The 26,274-nt window shown below is 45.9% G+C and overlaps 1 protein-coding gene across 10 annotated transcripts in view; it reads right to left on the bottom strand.

Moving 5' to 3' along the window:
* The window catches only part of git2a (G protein-coupled receptor kinase interacting ArfGAP 2a), a 99,369-nt gene that overhangs the window by 42,600 nt on the left and 30,495 nt on the right, over nt 1-26,274 (bottom strand). For 8 of the 10 annotated variants that reach the window (XM_085961331.1, XM_085961333.1, XM_085961334.1 and 5 more), the window contains exons 6-11: nt 25,119-25,249; nt 22,381-22,475; nt 20,328-20,373; nt 8,477-8,528; nt 6,099-6,171; nt 724-821 (exon numbers count right to left, since the gene is read on the bottom strand). In XM_085961331.1, the coding sequence (XP_085817457.1) occupies nt 724-821; nt 6,099-6,171; nt 8,477-8,528; nt 20,328-20,373; nt 22,381-22,475; nt 25,119-25,249 (495 nt within the window). The remainder of the gene's footprint in view (nt 1-723; nt 822-6,098; nt 6,172-8,476; nt 8,529-20,327; nt 20,374-22,380; nt 22,476-25,118; nt 25,250-26,274) is intronic. The other 2 variants (XM_085961332.1, XM_085961340.1) reach the window with 1 other exon arrangement.

A 26,274-nucleotide genomic window follows, 5' to 3' on the forward strand; every position in this document is an offset into this window, starting at 1 on the left:
GACCGAGCTGTTGCCGTCTCATCAAAACTGCTGGACAAACCAGCGCTAATGTTAAAACATACGGAGCTTTTGAGCTCCGTATCTAGCAACAAACCCTAACAACTTCTAAACAGTCAGCCGTAGCTTGCAAGCGTCTCTGTAGCTAAGCAACAGCTTTAGCGAGACCTTGCAGAGCCTGACTGGTGAAAAAAAAGCAACGAAAAGAAAAAAAACTTACTGAGCCGACTCCTGAATTTTGCCGGTGGATCGCGCATTCTGGACAGTTAACCTCCGGATAAACCAAAGTTTCCTGTAATCAAATCCCCAGAACTGAACTTCATGACTTTACATCATCGATAAGTAGATGTTAGCTTCCTGATTACCTCCAGACAACAATTTAAAAGTATAAAACCTAGCAACAGAAGACTAGAGATAAAAGGAACACTTAATACTGAAAATCTAAAACAGAAAATGCTGGTAATGCACAGCAGATCCAGCAATATCTGGAAAGACAGGTTAACATTACAGGTGGAGACTTTTTGTAGAACTGACAAAGGGTCTCCACTCTAAATGCTAACCTATTTCTTCTCTTTCACAAGCTGATTTACCTGCGCTGTATTAACACTTTCTATTTTGATGATACAAGTAAGCATACAGATATCAACTAGATGATGTGACAATTCGTCCGACTAGTTCCTCCCTTTTACAGTGCTTGCAGCAACAAAGCATTTATTGAAAACTTGCCTGATTCCTAGTTGACGAATACTCTGGATTCACAGGAAGGAAGGGAATGACTGTTGTCTCAGTTACCAGGGTGCTGTGGTTTTGAGTTGTCAGCCAAACTGTGCATAGAAAAATCAGTTAACTTGAACACTTTTATCCAGTTGTGTGCAAAAAATATATAGAAAGTCAAGGCAACCACTCTGGCCTATATTTATCATTGCATCTCAGAGTGTACAAAAACCAAATCCAGAGACTATTCCAAGTAGATTCCGTAATTGTAAAGTAGCCGATCTACAAAACCATGCTTTCCTTTCTCACACTCCAGCATGATCAATGCAAAGGGATGTTAACTATATTGGAAATTAAAAATTAATTTTTAACCCATCTCTTGCAAGATTTAATGTGATTGAGTTCTGATCGTGTCACAGAAATTAAAGCGACCAATAAATCAGCTTACCGAGACCGGAGGAGGCAGACCGGTGTGGGAGCAGCAGCGGGACCTGAGAGAAGGCAGAGCGGCCATAAAGGAGCGCGGCAGAGGAGGCCCGACACCGGAGGCGGCGGACCTGTGTGGGAGCGGCAGCGGAACCGGAGAGAAGGCGGAGCGGCCATAAAAGAGCGCTGCAGAGGAGTGCTGCGAGTTGGGAAAGAGTCCGAGAGCGGGAGCAGTCAAACAACAACAACAGCGAAACCACTAAAGTGACGTCACAACCAGGGAAGGAGCTGACTGGTAAGTATTTCTACAGTCCAGTCGTTGAAGTAAAAGTAAGGTCTCTAGTTTAGAGTAAGTAGCGTTTAAAGTGAAGCAAGGTCCCGAGTGTAGTTAATATCCTTTAATTTAAAGGAAGTAAAGGGAGTAAGTTAAGGTTAGGACATGGCAGGGCAGCTCAGCAGTGTGGTGTGCTCCTCCTGTGCTATGTGGGAAGTCAGGGACACTTTTGGTGTCCAGGGCGAACACATGTGCAGGAAGTGTCTCTAGCTGCAGCTACTCGAAATCCGCTTTTCGGAGCTGGAGCTGCGGCTGGAGTCACTTTGGAGCATCCGCAAAGCTGAGATCGTCGTGGATAGCACATTTAACGAGGTGGTCACACCGCAGGTAGAGAGTTCACAGGCAGACAGGGAATGGGTGACCGCCAGACAGAGTAAAAGAACTAGGAAGGTAGTGCAGGAGTCCCCTGGGTCCATCTCCCGCTCCAACAGATTTTCCGTTTTGAATACTGCTGGGGGAGATGGTTTCTCAGGGGAATGCAGCAAGAGCCAAGTCCGTGGCACTACAAGTGGCTCAGCTGCACAGGAGGGGAGGAAAAAGAGTGGGAGAGCAATAGTGATAGGGGATTCTATCGTAAGGGGAACAGATAAATGTTTCTGTGGCCGCAGACGTGACTCCAGGATGGTATGTTGCCTCCCTGGTGCCAGGGTCAAGGATGTCACTGAACGGCTGCAGGGCATTCTGAAGGGGGAGGGCGAACATTCAGAGGTCGTGGTTCACATTGGTACCAATGACATAGGTAGAAAGAGGGATGAGGTCCTGCAACAAGAATTTAGGGAGCTAGGTAGCAGATTAAAAAGCAGGACCTCAAAGGTTGTAATCTCTGGATTACTCCCGGTGCCACGCGCTCGTGAGTATAGGAATAGGAGGATAGAGCAGATGAATGCGTGGCTAAAGAGTTGGTGCAGGAGGGAGGGCTTTAGTTTCTTGGATCACTGGGTCTGCTTCTGGGGAAGCTGGGGCCTGTACAAATCGGAGAGGTTGCACCTGAACCGGAACGGGACCAACATTCTTGCAGGTTTGCTAGTACTGTTGCGGGGGGTTTAAACTAACTTGGCAGGGGGATGGGTTACGGAGTGGAGCTATAGTAGGGGGTGATGCACAGCCAAAGAGAGGAAAAAACAAGTCAGCCTGGAAGGCAGAGCAAATATGTAACGGCACAAGGGAGTATGGCAAGGCTGGATGGCATTTATTTTAATGCAAGGAGTCTTGCGAGTAAGGCAGAGGAATTGAAGGTGTTGATGAACACATGGGAGTATGATATTGTTGCTATCACAGAGACATGGTTGAGGGAGGGGCAGGACTGGCAGCTCAATATTCCGGTGTATAGAATCTTCAGGCGAGACAGAGGGGGGTGTAAAAGAGGAGTGGGTGTCGCAATATTAATCAAGGAGTCAATTACTGCTGTAAGGAGGGATGATATCTTAGCAGGTTCCTCTAACGAGGCCATATGAGTGAGCCTAACATCAGTGGTAGGGAAATTATTGGAAAAAATTCTGAGGGCAGAATTAGTCTCCACTTGGAGGGGCAAGGATAGTCAGCATGGCTTTGTCAGGGAGGGATCATGTCTAACCAATTTGACTGAATTTTGAGAGGGGGTGACTAGGTGTGTGGATGAGGGTAGTGCAGTTGATGTAGTCTACATGGACTTCAGTAAAGCTTTTGACAAAGTCCCGCATGGAAGATTGTTCAAGAAGAGCCCATGAGATCCAGGGCAATTTGGCACATTGGATCCAAAACTGGCTTAGTGGCAGGAGGCAGAGGGTGATGGTCGAAGGTTGTTTGTGTGACTGGAAGCCTGTGTCCAGTGGTGTACCGCAGGGATCAGTGCTGGGTCCTTTGCTGTTTGTAGTGTACATTAATTATTTAGATATGAATGTAGGAGGTATGGTCAGTAAGTTCGCAGATGACACAAAAATTGGTGGAGTGGTAAATAGCGAGGAGGGAAGCCTCAGGCTACAGGACGATAGACGGGTTGGTCAGATGGGCAGAACAGTGGCAAATGGAATTTAACCCTGAAAAGTGTGAGGTGATACATTTTGGGAGGACTAACAAGACAAGGGAATACACAATGAATGGTAGGATCCTAGGGAGGACAGAGGATCAGTGTGCATGTACATAGATCCCTGAAGGCAGCAGGACAGGTAGATAAGGTGGTTAAAAAGGCATATGGGATACTTATATTCTATGTCTCGGCTAATGAAGGCAAGAGCAGGGAGGTTATGATGGAGCTGTACAAAATGCTAGTTAGGCCACAGCTGGAATACTGTGTGCAGTTCTGGTCGCCACACTATAGGAAGGATGTGATTGCATTGGAGAGGGTGCAGAGGAGATTCACCAGGATGTTACCTGGGCTGGAGCGCTTCAGCTATGAAGAGAGACTGGACAGACTGGGGTTGTTTTCCTTAGAGCAGAGAAGGCTGAGGGGGGACCTGATTGAGGTGTACAAAATTATGAGGGGCACAAAATTATGAGGGGCGTAGATAGAAAGGAACTTTTCCCCTTAGTAGAGGGGTCAATAACCAGGGGGCATAGTTTCAAGGTAAGGGGCAGGAGGTTTAGAGGGGATTTGAGGAAAAACTTTTTCACCCAGAGGGTGGTAGAGGCAGGAACCCTCTCAACATTCAAGAAGCATTTGGATGAGCACTTGAAACGCCATAGCATACAAGGCTACGGACTAAGTGCTGGAAAATGGGATTAGGATAGGGCTTGATGGCCGGCGCGGACACGATGGGCCGAAGGGCCTCTTTGTGCTGTATAAATCTATGACTCTACTTGTGACTTAAGATGCTACTGTTGTGGTCCCTTGTGCAACTATGTGCCCATTATACCAGAATGAAGGTGGTGTCTTCACATCCATGAAAATGCAGGTTATCTAGAAAGCTACTTAAATAATATAAATAAATATATAAATTCCTAAATTTTCCTCTGTCACACCTATTTCCTGTTGTCATAATTTAGTAATGCTTTTGTAACATTGATAATACCTAGTGCAACAGGATTATAATAGGCAACGCTAATGCTTGTATTTAGTCCTCCCAACACTTGTAGCACAAGTCACCCAGCTCTAATGTTGCAATAGTTGAGTGATCCCGAACTCTACTGGGAGTTCCTCCATACATCAGCTCCCCTCCATCTGAATCTCTACAAGGCCCACGCTCTCCCACCTGTACATTCACTCCATCTCAAAAGGGGGAAGTGCGCTCTTGATGCTCCGACAGCCATCCCAAACCATGTTACTGTTCCAAGTTAAGTCTCTATCCCCCGCACCCCCACCCAGCTTATCCTGAAAGTGCCATTTCCAAGTGCACACAGTGATAGAAGCCCCAACCAGGCTGTATCTTTTAACATTGCTGCTGGCCCCCCTCCACCCCACCTTGCTGATCCCACTCTTCTTGCTGGAGCCAACCACGCTCTTCTTGACAGCTGCTGCCCATGACTCCAGCCTCCACTGCTCCTACTAACCATCTTCGCAACCTTACCTCTGGCCCTCCATCTCACTTCCTCACTAAGTTAGAAACGAATGAATTGTTTGTGGCATTATAAGCACTTTAAAAATAAGTTACTGGTTCTCAACTTAGTGTTGGGAACCAGCTTACTTACCATACTATGGTCAGTGGAGAGATAAATGCTGTAGAGTGTGGGGAAGCACAAAGTCTTGGCAATACATAGATGGCTGGGATAACGTGGTCATGCAGAAATGGGCAGCATAGAGCACGAAGATATACACAGCATTAGTAGACACAGGTTCAATGTATCTCAGACTCCAGATCACTTTATAATTTATGGTTTCCAACTTACTGCTAGGCACCAACTTTAATGACTCTATTACATGATGTGGCAATGAGTGGAATAGGGAATTGACAAATGGCCAAACAGGAGAGGCACACAGAGAGAGCCGACAACACTACAAACTAAGAGACTGTTTACACTGACTTACTGTGAGCAATCAAACTGGAGATATTCTCGCTCACTCACACACCCCTAGCTGGGGGACTTGGCCCAGCATTCCTCCCTCAACCAACAAAACCAGGTTAAACGATCATTCATCTTATTGTGGTTTATTGCGTAAAATGGCTGCTACAGTTGCTTAGATAGCCACAGGCACCTTATTACAAACAAATTCACTGCATGCAAAATGCTTCGAGACATTTGCAAGAGAAGTAATTATGCAGAATATAAATGCACATTTTTCGTTCTTCCACGGAGGTCAATTTATTTTTTAGTTTGTCCTGCAAGGGGACATGATCAGTTAGTACAAAGAAGACCCCTTAGCCAAAACTGGTGTCCGATCCCATCGGACCCAGCTAAAACCAGTAAACTCATCCTCCAGGAACAAGATTTAGGCTCGGAGTAAATGTTAGCTAAAAATTGGAGGTTCTAAGTTGAGAGGCCAATGCTCTGGTATCATTTCTACTGGGTGGTTTCCCCCACAACTTTGACGTGCTGTGCTCGGAGAAAACAAGCAGGCTATGAGAAAGACCTGTGAACTTTTTTTTTTTTTTTTTTTAAAGAGCCAAGGAGAATTTTGCATAGATTATCTAAAACAGAGCTCCCTTTTCAGAACAGCAAGCAAGATTGCTAAAGTATCACAATATTGGATTACACTTCACAGCTCAATCCTCACCTGCATCAGTCTCCCTTCGATCTACTTCATCATACACATCCATAGCTAGTTCCTCAAATAAGTGATTACTTAACTAGAAACAGAAGCAGAAAGAACATGTTACTACTCCAGAAATAAAATGTAACTAACATGCAACTACATAAACCATTCACAGTGCTTTGAGAATGTTTAAGATGCCACTTAATATACATTCTACATTAAACTAGAGAGGCAGTTTGAAAAAGGCTTGAAGTATGAAAAGGAATTGTGAACTGAATAAAAGAACCTGAACATATTAAGTTAAAAGATTGCGATTGATTTAACTCCTTCCAAGTTCATCTTTCCCAAGACTTACGAAAAAAGAAATTGGCAAGAAATCTTCCTCGTTGGCTCCCAGCAAAATCTCCATATCGTTCCCTCCCTCACTTTTTTGACTGCAATCTAAGTGTAGGGAAGGAGTTCGTGTGCCTCCTAACTTGAAGAGCAATACCAATGGTAGCCTTGCTGCCAATTACGTCATCCATGCTGGGAAGGTCAAATGGTAAGAGGCATGTTAAACAGCAGAAACCACCCACGCACACTCTGACCATCCTGCATAGGGGCTGAAATTTAAGGCTACGGAAATAGAGAATCCGCAGTCCCCAGCCACAACAGCGCCTACTGCTATACCACAAGGTGAAGTGGGCTTAGAGATTCTGTGTCAAACCTCACAGACTGCATTTAAAGTTTGTCAACCTCCCTGTCTTGGCAGCACAAACTGAGGGATGAGTGTATTAATGGCTCAGTGCAAACTAATTTCACTAAAACCCATTTTCTTTTTTTTGCTGGGGGAGGAGATAGAGGCCCTACAATGCTATCCGAGTGGTGAACTAACAGACGTGGTGATGTTGGAGCCATACCTGCAAACTTGAATGCAAGCGATTGGTTACCTGGGGCACATTCCAAATGACTAAGCGATCTTCTTTAACGTTTGCACTCATCACCCCACACGAGGAATAGGTTAGAAAAGATGACAACAATTCCTGCCTCTTGACAGTCAAGCCAGACCATCAAACTACAGGAAACTTTGGTTTATCCGGAGGTTAACTGTCCGGAATGCTCGAGCCACCAGCAAAATTCAGGAGTCGGTTCAGTAAGTTTTTTTTCTTTTCGTTGCTTTTTTTTCCACTAGTCAGGCTCTGCAAGGTCTAGCTAAAGCTGTTGCTTAGCTACAGAGATGCTTGCAAGCTACGGCCGACTGTTTAGAAGCTGTTGCAACAGGGTTTGTTGCTAGATACGGAGCTCAAAAGCTTCCGTATGTTTTAACATTAGCGCTGGTTTGTCCGGCAGTTTTGATGGGACGGCAACAGCTCGGTCCCGTCGGTGCCGGATAGCACAAAGTTTCCTGTATAGATTTTACACTTTGGTCATAAAGCATGCAATAAAAAAAGCTATGACTTTGGTTTCCTGGAATATCATAACTCTTCTTGATGAAAGATGATACAGAAAGAGCCAAGTGGAAAACTGCCTTGGTAACACAAGAACTGGCTCACCATGACATTGACATTCCTGCACAGAGTGAGACCAGGTCAGCTAGAGAGAAGTAACTGTGGACATGATGCCAGCTATACATTCTTCTGGTACAGCAGGCAGATGAGGTACTGTCACTACTGGTGCAGGACTTGTGCAATCAGATTAGTGAAATTAAATAACCTGCCAAAAGGCATCAATGAGCACCTAATGATTGTGAAAGAAAAGCACTACATCAGTATTCATGACTACCGGACCAGTCCTGAGGAACTGGCTGTGGGAAGGTGGAATTATGACTACTTCTATTTCCACCCACGGCAAGATCTAGATGGTTCTGTGGAAGAACGGAGGGAGAGGCGGATGGTGGAGTTACTTTTAAATACATTGTTCTATATACATATCCTGTTTGGAATTATGTCTGGTAGAAGTTGAAATCCCTTCTATCCAGTACTTATCTAGGTCTTCACATCATGCACCACAAAGAGAGAGAGAAAATATGTAATGATCTAAATATGATCACTGTGACACCATCAACAGGCAAACTGATCAGGCCAAATGGTAAATGCAGCACTAAAATTGCACATATTACTGAGCACTAGACACTTCTAGTTCTCGCTGTGCAATGTGCAAAGTAATTAAACATTTTAACCAGCTTCTCGAGGATCCATTTGCATTCTCTGGGAACCAGATCTGCAAGATACGGAGTGCAGTGTGAATGAGGATATGTAGTTCTTGATGAGGAATGCGCACAGGAAACCAAATCTTCCCAAACATACGTGCAATAGGCACCTTAGTATAATATTTTTGAGGCTAGGATTCAAATTCAGGCTCTTTGTATGCCAGTCTTATATTCTGCCACAAGACACATCAGTTAGGCCAAGAAAACTTACAGACTGAAGCTTTTTCTTTGCTGCCTTTGCGAGTTCTGACAAATCTAAACTGCTGAAGACAGAGGATAAAGAACACCATTATTAATGAAGTAACATAAACAATGAGCAGCACAATATTTTAAACGGTTTTCTGTGATAGCGATTTCCAAACCAGTGCAGCCAGCAGGTTTTGGCAAACTTGGTTAAGCCATGAAGCCATTTAAAAGCTATGAAGTGGGCATTGTTCAAGAAAAAGTAAGGTGATACTCCCAGACGGCTCAGTGTACAAGTTCACAGCCTGGTCTGGTACAGAGCCATATAGGCGAGGAACATCCCAGGTTAGATCCCTGATTTTCTGATCTGTTAGCTTATCTCAGCCGGAGCAGCGGTGGAGTGCTACACTCTTGGAATTGTACCCCAGTATGATTCCAGTGTCCTCATCAAAGGGACAACAGTCCTGTGGTACCGACCCAATTCTTCCTCCCAAATCAAATTCAACAATATCACAAGGATGCAATATTTTATTTTACTGTGGAATTATATTTGATGGTCTTCAATGCTGTGATTTGGTGTCTTGATTGCTATGACAACCGGAGATCCCATGAAGTCACACGATCATCCAGGACAGTGTTACTCATAATATGGGCTGCTGGAGGCAGTACTTGTGGCCAATGTTTCCATTAAGCTGCGTGGCTGCCAGCGCTCTGGAGGTCCCGCGCAGGCCGGTCACCGGCTTTTGAATGGAAAAATCGCACATCCGCAGAAATTTGAATGGGCCACGCAGCCTGTTAAAAGGGCCACACATCCCCCCAAAAATTAAAGGGAACATTGTTTGTGACCCATCTCATCTGTCACTGTGGCAGTCATCAGTGCTGCTGCTGCTCCAAGCATTGCCCCAGGAGCTCAACTTATGGGAAATTGAAGGGCCAGCCTATCCCTCCATGGTGTCATGTGTTGGAGCATTGCTGAGAATGGCCATCAAGTGCTTGCGATGTGGCCTGTGACAAAAATAATTTACTGTAATGCCATATTTAAAAAAGTCTAAATTTAGAGGTGTGGGTTGTGTATATCGTAATAACTCTTCCTGGTGGCAAGGGGGGATCCAGTTTGGGGTGCAGTTAATATTCAGGGGTGGGCTATACATGCGTCAATATGGCAACACTGATCTAGCATGATACTATACTAGTTCAGAATTTTAAGTGAATACTTTAGTGTGCTGCGTGCACATTTGGTTCTTAATATAAAAGTGCTGCGTATCAGCAACCTTCAAAACACTGTCTGATGATATCAGTGCAAAGCAGACGGAGTCAGCGGCTAAACAGATCATCACATTCTCATTAGGCTGAGATGCCTGATCTTTAATCCAACTCAAGGAAGTTCAATCACCACAATGACAAAATTTGAGGTTAGAATCATAGGCTGATGTTAAACATCAGGCTCACAACATGCTGTACTGTAACAATGACACCTCAGTTTTAAAAGAAGTATCCTAGCACACATTACACTGATCTTCAACTATCAGGCCTAGAAGGAGCTATTTTGTTTTGCATTACTTACAGGTGCCTTTTATCCCAAGAGTTGCATTCAAGAAAGAAGTGCAAAGATATTTATTGATTAGTCTATACAATAAGATTACAAACACTTAATAACATGGCTGAAGCACCAACGGCATGAAATCAAAATGATATGCTGATCGCCGATTCATTTTGAATAACTCCTGCATACTTTGTAGACCCATTTCACCATAAAAATGTCATTTGGCCCCAATATTCAGCTGGTAAGTACAACACGTAGCATGGAATTGAGCAGTACTGACTTAAGGAGGTTGAGCAATACTGACTTAAGGAAGTCGATCTTTGATCATAAATCTGTGTAAAACTATCTGATCTCAACCAGGGTGGCATGTTGCAAATGGCCTCAAAGCCTTGGGAGCGAGAGTTGGAAAAAAAAATTAGCCAGGGATCCCCACTCCCAGCTGCTATCCAGCGACACCTGCCGGAGAGTGGGTGAAGACTAGCTCAAGGCTGCCTGTGGTGCTTTCAGCAGCCAAATAGTCCGTTAACATAAAATGTCTGAGCTCATGGATGAAGAATGGCCACTTGCTGAGGTACCAGAGAATTGCTGGTGTGTGTGTTACTGTACCCCAGCAGAAATCTGGCAAAGGAGGAAGAAGGGAGAAGACAGTTGAGTATATATACACACGATAGCAATATACAGTACATACATAAAGACAGGTGTGCGACACTTAATAACAGTTCTCATTAAAACCCTCCCTTCCTGTCAGCTGGCGTCAATTTGTGAAATATTCCAATCATCCTACCACAACAGTAGAGAGTATAAATTTGGATGGCACCGTTCCAGTGGGAGAGCTTATCTGAGAAAAAACTGTGCAAAACCTCAGAATGTGTCCAAAGCAAGGGTTCAGATAACATTGTACACATGATATATTCCACAATTATAGGATTGTCAGAAAGGCTTCACTGTTTTTGTTGAGCGAGTTTCTTTCGCTATCTTCTGTATAATTTCAATATGCATTTACCCTAAAGATAATGCAACAGCTATCTTGAAGTATCGCAGCTGCCCTTTACCCAAAATACTACTGATTTTTCTTCCCACTTAATGTACAAGGTACTTTTTATTAAAAGCACTGCAGATGCAAGTCCTGGTGTAGCATTATTAAGCCATATAAACCAGGATGTCTCAATGGGCTGGGTTGAGTTATCTAATCTCAGTGAGGGCAGCAAATGGTCTCAGCACCTCAAAGCCGAGGAGCAGGTGGAGAAATCCATACAAGTTTCCCCACTTCTGATCTCGTGATTTCTTCTAGGAGGCATTGGGAGAGAACAGAATTGGTTTCACTGGTGCATATCCCACAGTTGAACATTCTGCTGGCAAATGTAATCAAAGCTCACATATAAAGAATAACCACATCGGCGAGGTGGTGGAGGGCTGCCAACCAGTGCCAGTAATTTGAGGATCAAGAAGAAAAATAGGGGTGAAGGCCATAAATGTTGAGAGATATTGGTAGCACAAAGACTGCCGGACATTTTTGATCAGGTTGTGATCCTCACACGGGCGCAGCTGACGTCAGCAACAGATGCAGTCAGCCTGCTGATCCAAAGTGTAAGCCATTAACTAATACAATACTAAGTATTGCTAGTACCTGGGCCCAGTGATATAGGTACAGGAAACTCTTTTTTATCCGGCACCGACAGGACCGGCGTGGTGCCAGTTTATCAAAAAGTCCGGATTACAGAGAGGTATAGTAAAAGGTACGAGAGCCCCGTACACGGCCACAGATCCAGGCGTCCCTGTTGCATGGCAACAGGTGCAGGAACCCCGGCCACAGACCAAGCGTCCCTGTTGCACAGGAACAGGTGCAGGAACCCCGGTTACATGGCCACAGATCCAGGAACAGCCACTAATATGAAGTAAAACTTACCTGAACCTACTCCTGAATTTTGCCGGTTAACAGAGATTTCCGGTTATTTAGGTGCCGGTAAATCGAGAGTTTCCTGTACTGCAGTGCCAGTGACTAACTTCTCTTGTGTTTAGAAGATTTTTCTAACAAAAGCTAATACATAGTGGGGTAGTACTTTATTGTAAATACTTCCCCAAAGAATATTGTTTTCCTCCTTCAATAAGTAACGGGCTAAATTGTGCTTAGAGCTTATCAAATATAAAGATCACGCTCATGAGCGCTATCCGACTACACTCACTGGAAGTGCACGTATGTGGACATAGTGAGGATACGACTGAACAACTTCCCATCACTGTCTAGATTCATGCTTGACAAATGGCCATTTGGTTGAGATATCAGGCAGTGACTGACCTCAGCAAGGAATCATTGCCTTCGGGAGAGGAAGGAAGAAAAGTAGAAGAAAGGAAAATAATGAAACATCTACAACTAGCGTATTTGGCCATTTCTTTCTCAGCTTTGTAATTGAGCTGTAGGAACTCAATAATCCAGCAGGTGGTAGCCACTGGGGTATCATTAGTTCAGTGAAAGACAGAACTAACATTGTTTTCAGGGGTAAGGGTATCAGGATAAAAGCAATAATATACAGTGGGAAACACCTTGAAGTTGAAATGGAATACACTGCTTACAATCCAAAGTAAAACTATATTGAACAAATGGTCAAACACAATGAAACAGAGCCACAAATATTTAAATTCCCACAGTATCAGTACAGCGCAAGTGCACCACAGCTATAGTTAAAAAAAAATACAAGCATATTCCCATCCAAAGCATTCTGAAGAAAGGTCATCGACCTGAAACATTAACTCTGTTTCTCTCTCTACAGATGCTGCCTGACCAGCTGAGTATTTCCAGCATTTTCTGTTTTTATTTCCCATTCAAAGCATGATCTTTGACTGCACAAAATCAAACACCTTCCACATATCCACGAGTGACTCACCAATTCAAAAGAATAAAACGCACAACTCCACCAGTAAATTTGACTCGTACTAGTTGCTCTTCCGTGGCACTAAATTCAGGGAATCAAGATCAAGTTCCTGGGCCACGGGAGTCATCCCCACTTTGCCAGATTTTCCACTCTTCCCTCCCCCTCGGCTATTCTACTGTAACCATTTACACCTCCTCTGCATCCATCTTTTGTTACTTGTCCCATTGTCACCCCCTTTTGGTTACACCAATCACTCCTGCCCTCCAACCCATCACAGACCTTCCCCATTTCTTTTTCTCTGCCCTCCCCCCTCTGTATTTGCTTGAAAACTGTTAATCTCCAACATCTTCCAGTTCTGACGAAAGCTCATCAACCTGAAATGTTAACTCTGTTTCTCTCTCTACACCTGCTGAGAGTTTACCAGCATTCTTTGTTTTTATTACAGATTTCCAGCATCCGCAGTATTTTGCTTTTGAATCAAGACCAAGGGCTAGATTTTCAGTTTAGGCAGTTTTGGGGCGCTAGCTTTAGCGCCCGCCCGAAGTTAGCGCCCGCCCCAAAGTAGCGCCCCGTTGCCGGGAATTCAGTGGCTTCGCCCTAAGAGGTTGGTGGAGCGCTAAAAGAGGCGTTCCACTACTCTCTTTAGGCGCTAAGCCGGCGGTCCAGAGGGATAGCGCCCAGGCGGGGCGCAGCACGGGTGCGGTCATTTTTGCACTGACAGCAGACCCCGTGGTGCCGACCAGCTCTTAAAGGGGGAAGGGACGAATTAGTCTGCTGCCACGCCCTGCACACTGCAGCCTTGCAAAGAGGCCTCAACACTACTGCTCAGCCCCAGGGAGTCATGGCAACGCCAGAGAAGGCCCGTCAGCGTGCCCTGCGCTTCTCAGAGGGTGATCTGGACATCATGCTCACAGCTCTGGAGGTGAGGCGCAAGATCTTGTTTCCAGACAGTGGGAGGAATCCAACCCACCACGACTACACCAAAGCCTGGAAGCAGATCGCCCAGAGGGTGACATTCACCGGCGAGGCCCCCAGGACCCACACACAATGCCGTAAGAAGTACAACGATCTGACCAGGATTGTGAGGGTGAGTAGCCTTTCCAGTCTCCTCCTCATTCTTGCATGTACACCTGACATGATGGGCAAAGGGACCTGAAAGTCCTTTTGGCCAGCCCTCAGCCAGCAGCATTGGGACAGTCATGAGCATCAAATGGCCATTCGGCACTCTACACTTTGGCCAAGCTATTCCACCATGGGAGGCAGTGCACACTACATCAGGGCTTCACTCTGTCCAAGCTATTCCACCATGGGAGGCAGTGCACACTACATCAGGGCTTCACTCTGGCCAAGCTATTCCACCATGGGAGGCAGTGCACACTACATCAGGGCTTCACTCTGGCCAAGCTATTCCACCATGGGAGGCAGTGCACACTACATCAGGGCTTCACTCTGGCCAAGCTATTCCACCATGGGAGGCAGTGCACACTACATCAGGGCTTCACTCTGTCCAAGCTATTCCACCATGGGAGGCAGTGCACACTACATCAGGGCTTCACTCTGGCCAAGCTATTCCACCATGGGAGGCAGTGCACACTACATCAGGGCTTCACTCTGGCCAAGCTATTCCACCATGGGAGGCAGTGCACACTACATCAGGGCTTCACTGCGCCCTTACAGCCCGTCCTTTCTCTTGCAGGCTAAAGTAGCGTTTAATCGCCAGGCCCGTGCCAGGGGTGGCCGCGCCAAGCTGCAGAAGCTCACTCGGCTGGAGGAGCGCGTGTGTGTGCTCATGGGAGCACGTGTGATTGTCCCCACAGCGTGCGGTGTATCCGACCCTCCACTGCCCGGCAATGGTAAGGACCTCGCCTTTTGGCCCTCTCGCGTCGCACTGGCCCATCCGAGCTACCTCCTTTGCCACTGTCCCACCAATGCGCTGAATCCCACCAGTCCTAACTCCCTCGCTGACGCCGTCTCCTCACTCTGAAGCTACTCTTGTGCATTCCTGCTTTCAGCTGGTGACGACCAGGACCCTGAGGCTGCCAGTGACAGCACCTCCAACCAGGAGGAGGAGGAGGAGCAAGCCGGACCTTCGGGGGAACAGTCACGTCCCGCAGGAGAGGAGGAAATGCTCGACACCTCCTCACTGGACGAGTGCCTGGAGGAACTGTCGCAGGGCAATGCAGCTTCTGGGACCAGTGGCGTCCAGCCACCCAGCAGCCGTGCGCGTGGCCCGCGGCCTTCCCCCCAAAGGGGGGAAGGATCAGAGGGGAGTGCTGCTGCTCGGCAAACTCGCCGTCACCAACGCGGCAAGGGTCCCCTAGTTCGGCCCCCTCCTCCCCAGCGGGAGAGTCGCGACTCCAGTCCGGACACCTTCACTTCGGAGGAGGTGCGGAAGCTCGATCAGATGGCCGACGACTCGGACCGGCGCCACACGGAGCTCATGAGCGTGGTGGGGCGCATGCCTGAGGCCATCGAGTCGCTGGCGACCAGTGTGCGCGAGTTCGGGGCAGCAACTGCCGCGACTGGCCGCATGCTAACTGATGCCGTCAAGACCCTGGCGGATGTGATGCGCGCGCACACCAGGACCAGAGGGCCACTCACTGCTGCCACACGCGCTGTCTCAGGCAGGCATCGCCAGGGCAGGCGCCGCGCTGGACCATCCCAGCAAGCCGGCCGTCGGCTGATTGCTGCGGATCCTGCAGTGCGGGCCCGGCCGAGTGCCACCGCGCCACAGCACCAGCCAGCGCATCCCAGACGCCAGCTGGCCCACATTGCACCATCCGTCGCCGCCATTCCCCCTCTGGGGCGTCAAGGGCAAGCGGCTGCAGCTGATGGTGGCCAGGCTCAGGCGCGCCACTCAGGAGACGGCCCCTCGAGGCCCAAACGCCGTGTAGGCCGCCCCCCAGTGGCATCTGGCGGAAGGGCATCTGAGCCTCAGGCGCCTTCCCCCAGCCTCGCAGCAGCCACTGGGCAGAGCTTGCGAAGGAGCAGCAGGCAGGGCAGGGGAGGCAAAATGCTGGCCAAGGTCTCGCCCTCGCGGGCCACTCAGTAGAGGGTGTGGCCAGCTTTCCTTTAATATGGCGGTGGCCATCTTTATTTTGCCCATGGTTGTGCTTTTGGAGGGCTTTTTTTTTGCGTTAGGCCGACGTTGAGGCCCGGTTTCAATAAAGGTGGAGTGGCTCCTCCCCAGTTTGTGGGAGTGAGTCGTTTGTTGGGCTTTTTGTGGGGCCCGTTTATTGTTTTTGGGGATTCATGTGGGAAGGGCTTTTCATTTTTGTTTAATAAAAAATTATCTTTATTCATGCAGTCTCCATGGTTGTTCTTCTTAGTGTTTGTTGGCTTCGCCGGCTGAGGGCTTGCGGAGCGGCTGCATTCATCTTCCCTCATGGCCCCTGGCCATTCCCTGACAGGGGGCTTAGAAGTACCGTGTAATAAGGTGGCGTCGTGCGGCCCTTGGCCCTGGTCGCTCCCTCCTGGGAACGTACTCCTGCTCCTCCTCCTCCTCCTCCTCCTCATGCTCCTCCTGCTCCTCCTCCTGAGGTGCTGGTCCAACGTCAGGTGGCAGTGCCTGAGTCCTGCGGATAGCCAGGTTGTGTAGCATGCAGCAAACCACCACAAATTGGGAGACCCGGTCCGGCGAATACTGGAGAGCTCCTCCGGAGCGATCAAGGCAGCGGAACCGCTGCTTGAGGACCCCAATAGTTAGCTCGATGATGTTGCGGGTGGTTTGATGGCTCTCGTTGTAGGCCTCTTCAGCAGCGGTCCTGGGCGCGCGGAGCGGGGTCATGAGCCAGGTGCACAAAGGATAGCCTTTGTCCCCGAGTAGCCATCCTCTTGGGGGAGGCTGTGCCTGGAACATGTCATGCACAGTACTCTGCCGCAGGATAAAGGCATCGTGGCTGCTGCCTGGGAAGCTGGCATTGACTGCCATGATGCGCTGCTTGTGGTCACAGACCAGCTGCACATTCAGAGAATGGTAGCCCTTCCTGTTGCGATACTGCTCGCCATGCTCCAGAGGGGCCCGCAAAGCCACATGCGTACAGTCAATGGCGCCCTGCACCAAGGGGAATTCCCCGAGTCTGGAAAATCCCAATGCGCGCTGATGCTGGCTCTCCAGGGCCATGGGGAAGGAGATGAATTGGCTTCTCCTTCTGAACAGTGCTTCGGTCACCTGGCGGATGCAGCGATGCGCGCCGTACTGGGAGATGTTTGCTATGTCCCCAGCAGCGTATTGGAAGGAGCCGGTGGCATAGAAGTTCAATGCCACTGTCACCTTCACTTCCACCGACAGAGACGTCCTGCACCTGAGCTTTGGCCGCAGATCTCGGCGAAGCAGGTGGCAGATCTCTGCAATCACCCCCTTCCGGAATCGGAGCCTTTTAACACATCGCGCGGCACTCATGTTTAGGTAGGAGCGCTGCTGGCGGTATAGCCTGACTGGGTAAGGCCTACGTGGCCGACGCCTGTAGCCCCCTCTGCCTCTAGCCAGGGCTGCCCCTCTGACAATACGTCTGCGAGCCCTACGGACATGGAGCTGCAGCTCCGCGTTGGCACCCCATGCAACCCCCATCAAATCCTGGCAAACACTCTAATTTCCAAATGGCCACTTGCAGCGCTGTTGCCTGAGTCCAAAAATACCTGGCTCTTGCTGCTTGAAACCAGTTAGCTATCCTCCTTGTTGTGTCTCCAGAAATGCGTTGCACAAGACTGTTTTCTGAAATAATGGATGGCCTTTATACTGGAGAGGACGTTCCCTTTAATTAGCGCCCCCCGGGGCCCGCGCTGGTTGTGTTGCGTTCCTTTTTCCAAACGCTCCGGCCGCCCGCCGCACAATGGGGCGGTCCGACTGAAGTTTGCAATCGGGGCGGCCAAAGGGCGTTGCACGAGGATGTGACGTCATTTTCTGCGCGCGCATCCGGGCGGGCGCTAAACTTTGCGCCGGCGCTAACGGGCAACTTAATTTGGGGCGGGGCGCAAACTGCGCTGCGCCCGGGCGCTACACGCATAGCGCCCGGAAATCACTTCTCTTAAGGCGCTAACTGCTGGCGCAAGCAACTGAAAATCTAGCCCCAAGTGTATAAGAACATAAGAAATAGGAGCAGGAGTCGGCCATTTGGCCCCTCGAGCCTGCTCCGCCATTCAATAAGATAATGTCTGATCTGATCTTGGCCTCAACTTTCTCGCCTGTTCCCCATAACCCTTGACTCCCCTGTAGCTCAAATATCTGTCTATCTCCGCCTTGAATATATTCAATGACTCCACATCCACAGCTCTCTGGGGTAGAGAATTCCAAAGATTCACAACCCTCAGAAGAAATTCCTCCTCATCTCCGTTTTAAATGGGCGACCCCTTATTCTGAAACTATGCCCCCTAGTTCTAGATTCCCCCACGAGGGGAAACATCCTCTCTGCATCTACCCTGTCAAGCCCCATCAGAATCTTACATGTTTCAATAAGATCACCTCTCATTCTTCTAAACTCCAATGAGTACAGGCCCAACCTGCTCAACCTTTCTTCCTAAGACAACCCCTTCATCTCCGGAATCAACCTCGTGAACCTTCTCTGAACTGCCTCCAATGTAAGTATATCCCTCCTTAAATAAGGAGACCAAAATTGCACACAGTACTCCAGATGTGTTCTCACCAGCACCCTGTACAGTTGCAGCAAGACTTCCCTACTTTTATACTCCACCCCCTTGCAATAAAGGCCAACTATCCATTTGCCTTCCTAATTACTTGCTGTACCTGCATGCTAACTTTTTGAGTTTCATGTATGAGGACATCCAGATCCCTCTGTACCACAGCATTTGTAGTCTGTCTCCATTTAAATAATAATTGGCTTTTTTATTTTTCCTACCAAAGTGGATAACCTCACATTTTCCCACATTATACTCCACCAGCCAAATTTTTGGCTACTCACTTAACCTATCTATATCCTTTTGCAGACTCTTTGTGTCCTCCTCACAACTTGCTTTCCCACCTATCTTTATATCATCAGCAAATTTGGCTACAGTACACTCGGTCCCTTGATCCAAGTCAAGAATATAGATTGTAAATAGTAGTGTTTAAATAATGTGGGTGTTAGAGGCCAGGGAATATTTGGCTCAGTGTGTGTAGACATAACTCAGTCTCCATTTTGAAGGCAAATATTTTGTCCTTAATTTTATATTACCATTATAAATTCCAATCTCAGCATTTATAATGGCAACAACTGCATGTTCACTTGTCATGGTGTAATTACATCATCCTACCAAATAGTGGCGCTGGAGCACCTCTACAGGGAAGGGTGCAATCGCAAAATACTGTAGATGCTGGAAATCGGAAATAAAAAACAGAAAATGCTGGAAATACTCAGCAGGTCAGGCAGCATCTGTGGAGAGAGAAACAGAGTTGACGTTTCAGGTTGATGACGTTTCATCTGAACTGGAAGAAGTTAAGAGATTTAACAGTTTATAAGCAAGTACAGGGAACTTTGAGCTATCCGGAACTTGAATGTCCGGCAACTTTGATCTAACGGCAGAAATCAGCAGCCGTTTTGGTTAGGTGTTTTTTTTTCTCCTAGCCTTCTTTTCACAGGCAGGCTCTGGAAAGCGTCTTTGTCGCTTAGCAACAGCTTCAGAGACGCTTCCAAGCTACTGGGCTGAGTGTTTACAAGCTGTTGCTGAGCAACAGTGTTTGTGGTCAGACACGGCAGGCTCTAGAAAGCGTCTCTGTATCTTAGCAACAGCTTCAGAGACGCTTCCAAGCCACGGGCCGAGTGTTTACAAGCTGTTGCTGAGCAAGTGTGTTTGTGGTCAGATATTGCAATGACAAGCTCCTATCTGATAACATTGACGCTGGTCTATCCGGAGCTTTTAAAAAAACAGCAGTAGCTCGGTCCCATGGGTGCCAGATAGTACAAAGTTTCCTGTACACAGATGGGGGGAAAGGGGGGGATGGAGGAGAGGAAAGAAGAAGAAAAGGGAAGGTCTGTGATAGGGCAGGACTCATTAAATGACAAAAGGGATGATGGTGCAAGTCAACAGGCAGTGGTAATGGGACAAGTAAAGAAACAAAAGATGGGTCTAGAGGAGCTATAAGTGGCAACAGGAGGGTGTAATTACAGCCTGACAAGTTTAAATGTAGACGTAGGAATTAATAATAAGAAAACTTAAGAGTGCACATAGAGACGTCAGATTTTTAAATTAAATATTGTGATCTCATAGCTTTACTACTTGTTGCAAGGCTTTACTCTATGTCCAACTAGCTGTAACCCTTAAGCTACAGTTCCCCACCACTTATAGTGGGCGCGCTAGTGTTAACGCGATTAGCCCACTATAAGCATTGGATGGTGCATCACCTTATAGAGGCACCAAGACCATCCTCGCAAACTGAGAGCCGAGAGCAATGAACGGAGGCACACACTCGCTCTAGCAGCCAAGCACCAATTTGGACTTTGTCACAATAAACAAAAATCTCTCCGCCTCACCTATCAGCCATCTGTGGAATGATGAAGTGCTGCCCATTCTTGTGATCTGGAATGGAAGGAGACAGTTGAGTTGCGGTACAGTTTAAACAAATGCACAGCCGGCATAATAAATTTGAGCGCAAATGCAAAATTATGAAAAGCAATAACCAAGTAACCAAATCAGATGCTGTCAATCTCACCAGTATGAGGTACACCGTCACAGATTTTACAACTAGTCTGGATTGGGGGACATGCCCCGAAGGATTTGAAGCACACTACCATCTATGATCTGGAATTGCTAACGAAGAAGGTACTCTACTCTCATTGAGAAAGTGAAGTTATCCTATTGAGCGTAATATAAATACTTCAAGGATACCTTAAAACTGAACCTTGAGAAGTACATCATTGGATAGACAAGTTTGAAGAGTTGGCACTCAATTAATGTTGCGCATTGCAACATTTCAAGGATCACAATGCTTTGAAAGATGAATATCAAATAGTGAAAAGTGAGTAGAAAGAGTAGTGCATGCAACACATTCAGGAAGGTTCGAATTTGGTAGCTGTTTTAAGTGTGCAATCTATGGGAGAACCTGCCAATCTTGCATTGGTCTTTACAGTTATCTGTGTGTCCAGGGAGGTCAGAACCAGTAAAGCAATGTAATGGTCACCTCTACCTAGCAGACACCATTGGACATGACATACAAGCAGCACATAAAGAGGAACCTTAGCTTATTTAAAGTTACTTAAAGTTACTACACTTATAAGCACTAGTCAAGCTACTCCCAAAACCACAATTGCAATGAAAATTCCAAACCCATTATGAATTTGTGTGTCGCGTTGGTTAAAACCAGTTACACACAACTTGTTCAGCACATGCAAATATATAAACATTCTGCAAAGGGTGAGCACAGAAAAAATAAACGAATGAATATTTAAATAGAGAAAACATATTAGCATGAAGAAAGAAAGACTTGCATTTATATAGCACCTTTCACGACTACTGGGTGTCTCAAAGTGCTTTACAGCCAATGAAGTATTTTTTGAAATGTAGTCACTGTTGTAATGTAGGAATGGGAGGAAAGAAGGCTCTCATTGGCTGATGCCCATGCAGCCTATTGACTATTGTATAAATGGAGAGTTCACAGAGGATCCCTTAAATTGTACATAGTATCTGGCCTCTCCTGTGGAGGAGGGGGTGTTGCATTGTACAGATCTAACAAACAAGGCCTTCATATTCATGAAATTCATCCCCTAGTGTCTTTCACCAAAACATTTAAAACAGGACGTCTCTCTTCCACGAAGGATTGAAGTTAAGGTGGATTACTCATTTTTCTCACAATTTGTACAGTTTCGAACTTTGAAGCCGAATAATTAGTTCGCTCTCAGTGGCACCCGTTAACATGGTTTGCCTCTCCTTCACTTGCAACCATCAGCAGACTTACAATCCCATGCACTTCTGGGTCAACATCTATTTTCTGCTCAACTGTGGGATGTTGACCAAGCTGGAATGAAGTGTTGTTGCCCTTTTCTTTGTCTAGCAAAAGGTGGCAAGGCAATGATATCAGGAGGTGGGGCTATCACAACTTCAATACACAAGAGTGTAAGGCCCACACGTGCACCTCGTTCGCCCCCTTCTGGCCTTGAAACAATTCCTAAACACCCTTTTCTTCAACTCTCTCGTGTAGTTAATTCTCCTTCCTAACCTCAGTCTTCCCCTTCTTGGCATTGACTCACTGCCCACCGCCCTGTAAAGCTCTCTGTACTTGAGCAGCATTATAGAAATGAGGTAGAATTATTTAATAGGAGAACTGGTCCTTTACTTTGCCCCTTTCTTCCTGTGGGGGAAATGCATGGCCTCCATTTGGCAGCTGCCCACAGTGTCGTGATTGAAAACTGAAGTTCAGAGCGCTGGAATCACAGGTGCAGACTTGCACCCCACATTCCATGGTGCATCAAGTTGCATTCCTTAGAGCAGTCCTTGAGGAAACTATTGGTTAGAATTGCACATCTCAATAAAACATTAGCGAGCAACACTACTAATCTAGATTCTCCAGTGCTGTTCTTTCACACCCACCTGGTTTTCTTCCACAGAGAAAGAAGGCTAGTCTATCAGTGAGTTCATACTGAATCTCTACTAAACGGTCTGCTAGTTCATGGTGTCCTGCTTGCCTACAAAACAAAGGTAACATTTTAATGTCAGAGTACCTGCACTGAAAAAGGAGAAAAAGAAAAGATTTTTTGGCTCTCCACACATTACAAGACATGAACTCGAAGCGAAAAAGTACTGTACATAATTAGCAACCCCAGCACCAACTAGTGAGGTTATTCTGACAAAAACGATGGTAGTTATATACCTTGTTTATAGCCACCAAAACATGTGATTCAGCTCGGATTCTTGCAGGAACTTCCACTATTACAAACAGAACCCAAATTATTTAATTAAAGATTTAACAGAGGTGTTCAAAATTATGAGTGACTTTGGTAGAATAGGGAGAAACTGTTTCCACTGGGAGGAGGACACAGATTTAAATTAATTGACAAAAGCAAAAAGGGGAGATGGGGAGACATTTTTTTATGCAGCGAGTTATGATGATGTGGAATGCACTGTGTGAAAGTGTGGTGGAAGCAGATTTATAGTAACTTTCAAAAAGGAATTGGATCTATACTTGAAGGGGAAAAATTGCAGGGCTATAGGGAAAGATCAGGGTAGTGGGACCGATTGGATAGCTCTTTTAAAGAGCTGGCACAGACACGATGGGCTGAATGGCCTCCTTCTGATCTACATGATTTGACAAAATCATAGAAATGTAAATACTGGAGAATCTGCCAATAGATCAATATCAGAACTGGCTACTTTAATCGTATTTCCTTGCTTTTTTCTTGTAGTCTACAGAATGAGAAATTTCAGCAAAAGATTATTTTTGAATCCTTTAAAGCTTATGTTTCTATCAGAGTAAACATGGAGTTTGCAGCTGAATTCACAGAGGTGGAGAAAAAACCCACAGCTGCTGCCAGCCCTCCCAGTGAACTGTTCTAACCCCTTTTGCCAGGGAATCAGTCTCCTCCTTTGACCACATCAAAAGAAAGAAACCCACATAAATGGGTAGCACCAAAGCATTTTACAGATTCACCAGACGAGATATTTACAATGCATTAAAAAGGTCGAAAGTTCGGGAAGAATACAACATAATCTGGCATACTTGGGTTGTTTCTGTAGATTACAAAAAGGATAGCTGATACTCATAACAAGTTGAACTTCTGCTGACATGAACTGCTTGATTTTCACTCTGTACAGCATCAAAACTCCTCGTAATATATCCCGACACCCCTAAAGCTCTCTGCCTTGCTACCTCTCACCCCAACTTCACAAAACTCCTCAAAACCTACCTCTTTGGTCACTTTCCCTAAAGCTTCTACTACTGGTCAGCATATTTGCCATTTCTCTGAAGTGCCTTAGGGCATTTATATTAAAAGTGTTATATAAATGCACGCTGTTGTATACTTCTCATTCTCACAGCGTCAGCATCTACAGTAACATACCCTGGTTATACTTCAATTTAAAAGATACATTGGTGTCAAAACTGGACCACAGTCAAACCTTTGTCATGCAGTGTAGCCGTTCAGAATGACTGTTACTGTGTTGATGCTGGTGTAAAACTATTCCTGGTTCCATGGTACTGTAGACTTGTACGCTGGTAACAGTCATTCAAATGAGCATGCATTTGCAATGTAAGAACATAAGCAAGCATGGAATGAGAAAAGGCTTTTCAAGGCATGAAGCATGTTCCTTCTGCAAACCATGGGCAATCTACCTCATCATGGACAGCACCCTATTTTTGGAGGCAAACTTCTGTGTACATATTCTCTGGTTCTCAGCTGTCAAGAATGACTTACGAGGAAAATGTTAATACATTTTTCAGAGTTGTTTTACTCCAGATGCTTTTTGGGTTTAGTGTCACAAACCACTCATGGGTGAGTTTTTGCTCCCTATGCTCCAGAGGTTATTTTTGTTTAATCAGATATGTGGAAAAATGACCAACATGCCCAGTGATCAAACAGAGAACTCTCATCACTTTATTTTGGTCTACTGGTTTTATCAAGTGCCCTCATGAGATCTTCCTTCGAAGGTGGCAGAGTAACATGCTAGGCTTCAACTGCCAAACAAATTAATAATTAGCAAAAAGTGCACAATAGCAACGGCAACATAGATTGTGCTAATTATTATGCTTAAATATCTTAAGTGGAAAGCAGTATTCATAATGACTGTGCTAAACTATAATGTATTCTTCCATCGCAGTTCTATTTTCCCTGCGTTGTCCACTAGCTAATCTGACTATTTTTCTCTTAGGACTTCAGGCAGACTCTTGATGTGAACCAGCCAGGCTAAGAAATACTTTTCAGAAAACAACCAGGCCCAAGAAAATTGAAATAACTGTCTGTTAAATTCAAAAAGAGCTGACAAAACACATCCTACCAGATATCTGTACTTGAACTGAATGGCTTGGCTTCTCCTTCAGACACTTGGCTTAGAAACAACTAAAATCTGTTACACTTGTTTTAAAATAACTAGGACACATTTTAAATTGAATGAAGTTGGTTTTGAATTCCTTATGTTTCATAACAAAGATCAAGAAGCCTATACCGTACTAAATCGGCGACAAAAATGCTTCATCTTTTCACAATTATATACTGGAGAGTGTGATTCATTTGCCATTGCAGTAAATAAGCCATTGTTGCATTAACATTTATTTATATTCTTCTTGGTACTAAAGGTATAGAGAGGTATCTCTAAGGCCTTTTCAGTTGTCTAACCTTGCATTGTCACATGGAGTCTTGCCACTGGCATCAGGGGCACCGGGATCAGCACCATATACTGCCAACAGCTCAGCCTGTAGAATCTGTCCTCCTTTGCTTGCTACATGAAGAGGAGTGTTTCCTTTCTCCTATAATGTAAAAGGAATTAAAAACAGGCGCTGAAGCAGTTTCAGTTTTACACAAAGTAACCAATTATATGCAACAAAAAAGTACAGCCTCCTAGGAAAGGCAAATTTTTACAAAATACATTTTTGTTATTTGTTCTTGGGCTGTGGGCAACGCCACATTTATTGTGCACCGCTAGTTATCCCAAGATGATTGAAGTAGGCTTTCTTAATGGTGTGGCTTGTTAGGCCACTTCAGATGACATGAAGAGCCAACCACACAATGTGGGACTAGATTCACAGTTCAAAAGCAGGGGTAGGGGGTCGCTCTTCCCCTTCCTTGGCACACATTAGTGAACCAGTTGGGCTTTTAAATGACAATCTGACAGTTTGCAATTTTTTCCTGGCGCCAGCCCACAAATTTGCACATTTATTGAATGTCACAATTTTAACGGTGGGATTTGAATTCACAACCTCTGGATTGCTAGTACAGCACCATAGCCATATCCTCAAAATACATGGCAGTTGACAAGAAGAAGATAGATTATCTTTGGTTCTTTTAAAAATAAGGTATTCTCTCCCTTTTCACTTCCCAGGCCAACAGTTGACCAATGGCCTATTTCAAGGCCTCTGGTAATTCCAGCTGCTGGGATGTATGGACAAGGACATGGGCACTCGTTAGATCATGGCCTTTAAAAGCCAAGCATTGTGTGAGAACATAGATTTTCGTATATATTCACCGACATGAATCTTGTCATTCATGTGGAAATGACTTATGAAATAATACTGGGCGGTCTGCTGGTGGCGCTGTCCAGGGAGAGTATAAATACTCGGGCATGGGCCCAGCTTGCTCAGGACATTCTTTAACAGGAACTAGTGAAGGACACAACTAGATCTCCATGTTGAAAAACAGTTGATTAAAGCCTTGTTTAATACTCAGACCAAGTGCCTAGTAGTTTTCTTACATCATTCACATTTAAAGAAAAAGCAATTTGAGTTTGCAAGAGTACAGTATGAACAGGAAAAGATGACTTTACACTATTTTGCAT

Source organism: Somniosus microcephalus, chromosome 19 (genome assembly GCF_052327205.1).
Source record: "Somniosus microcephalus isolate GS21.2 chromosome 19, FLI_Smic_1.0, whole genome shotgun sequence".
Classification (NCBI taxonomy): Eukaryota; Metazoa; Chordata; class Chondrichthyes; order Squaliformes; family Somniosidae; genus Somniosus; species Somniosus microcephalus.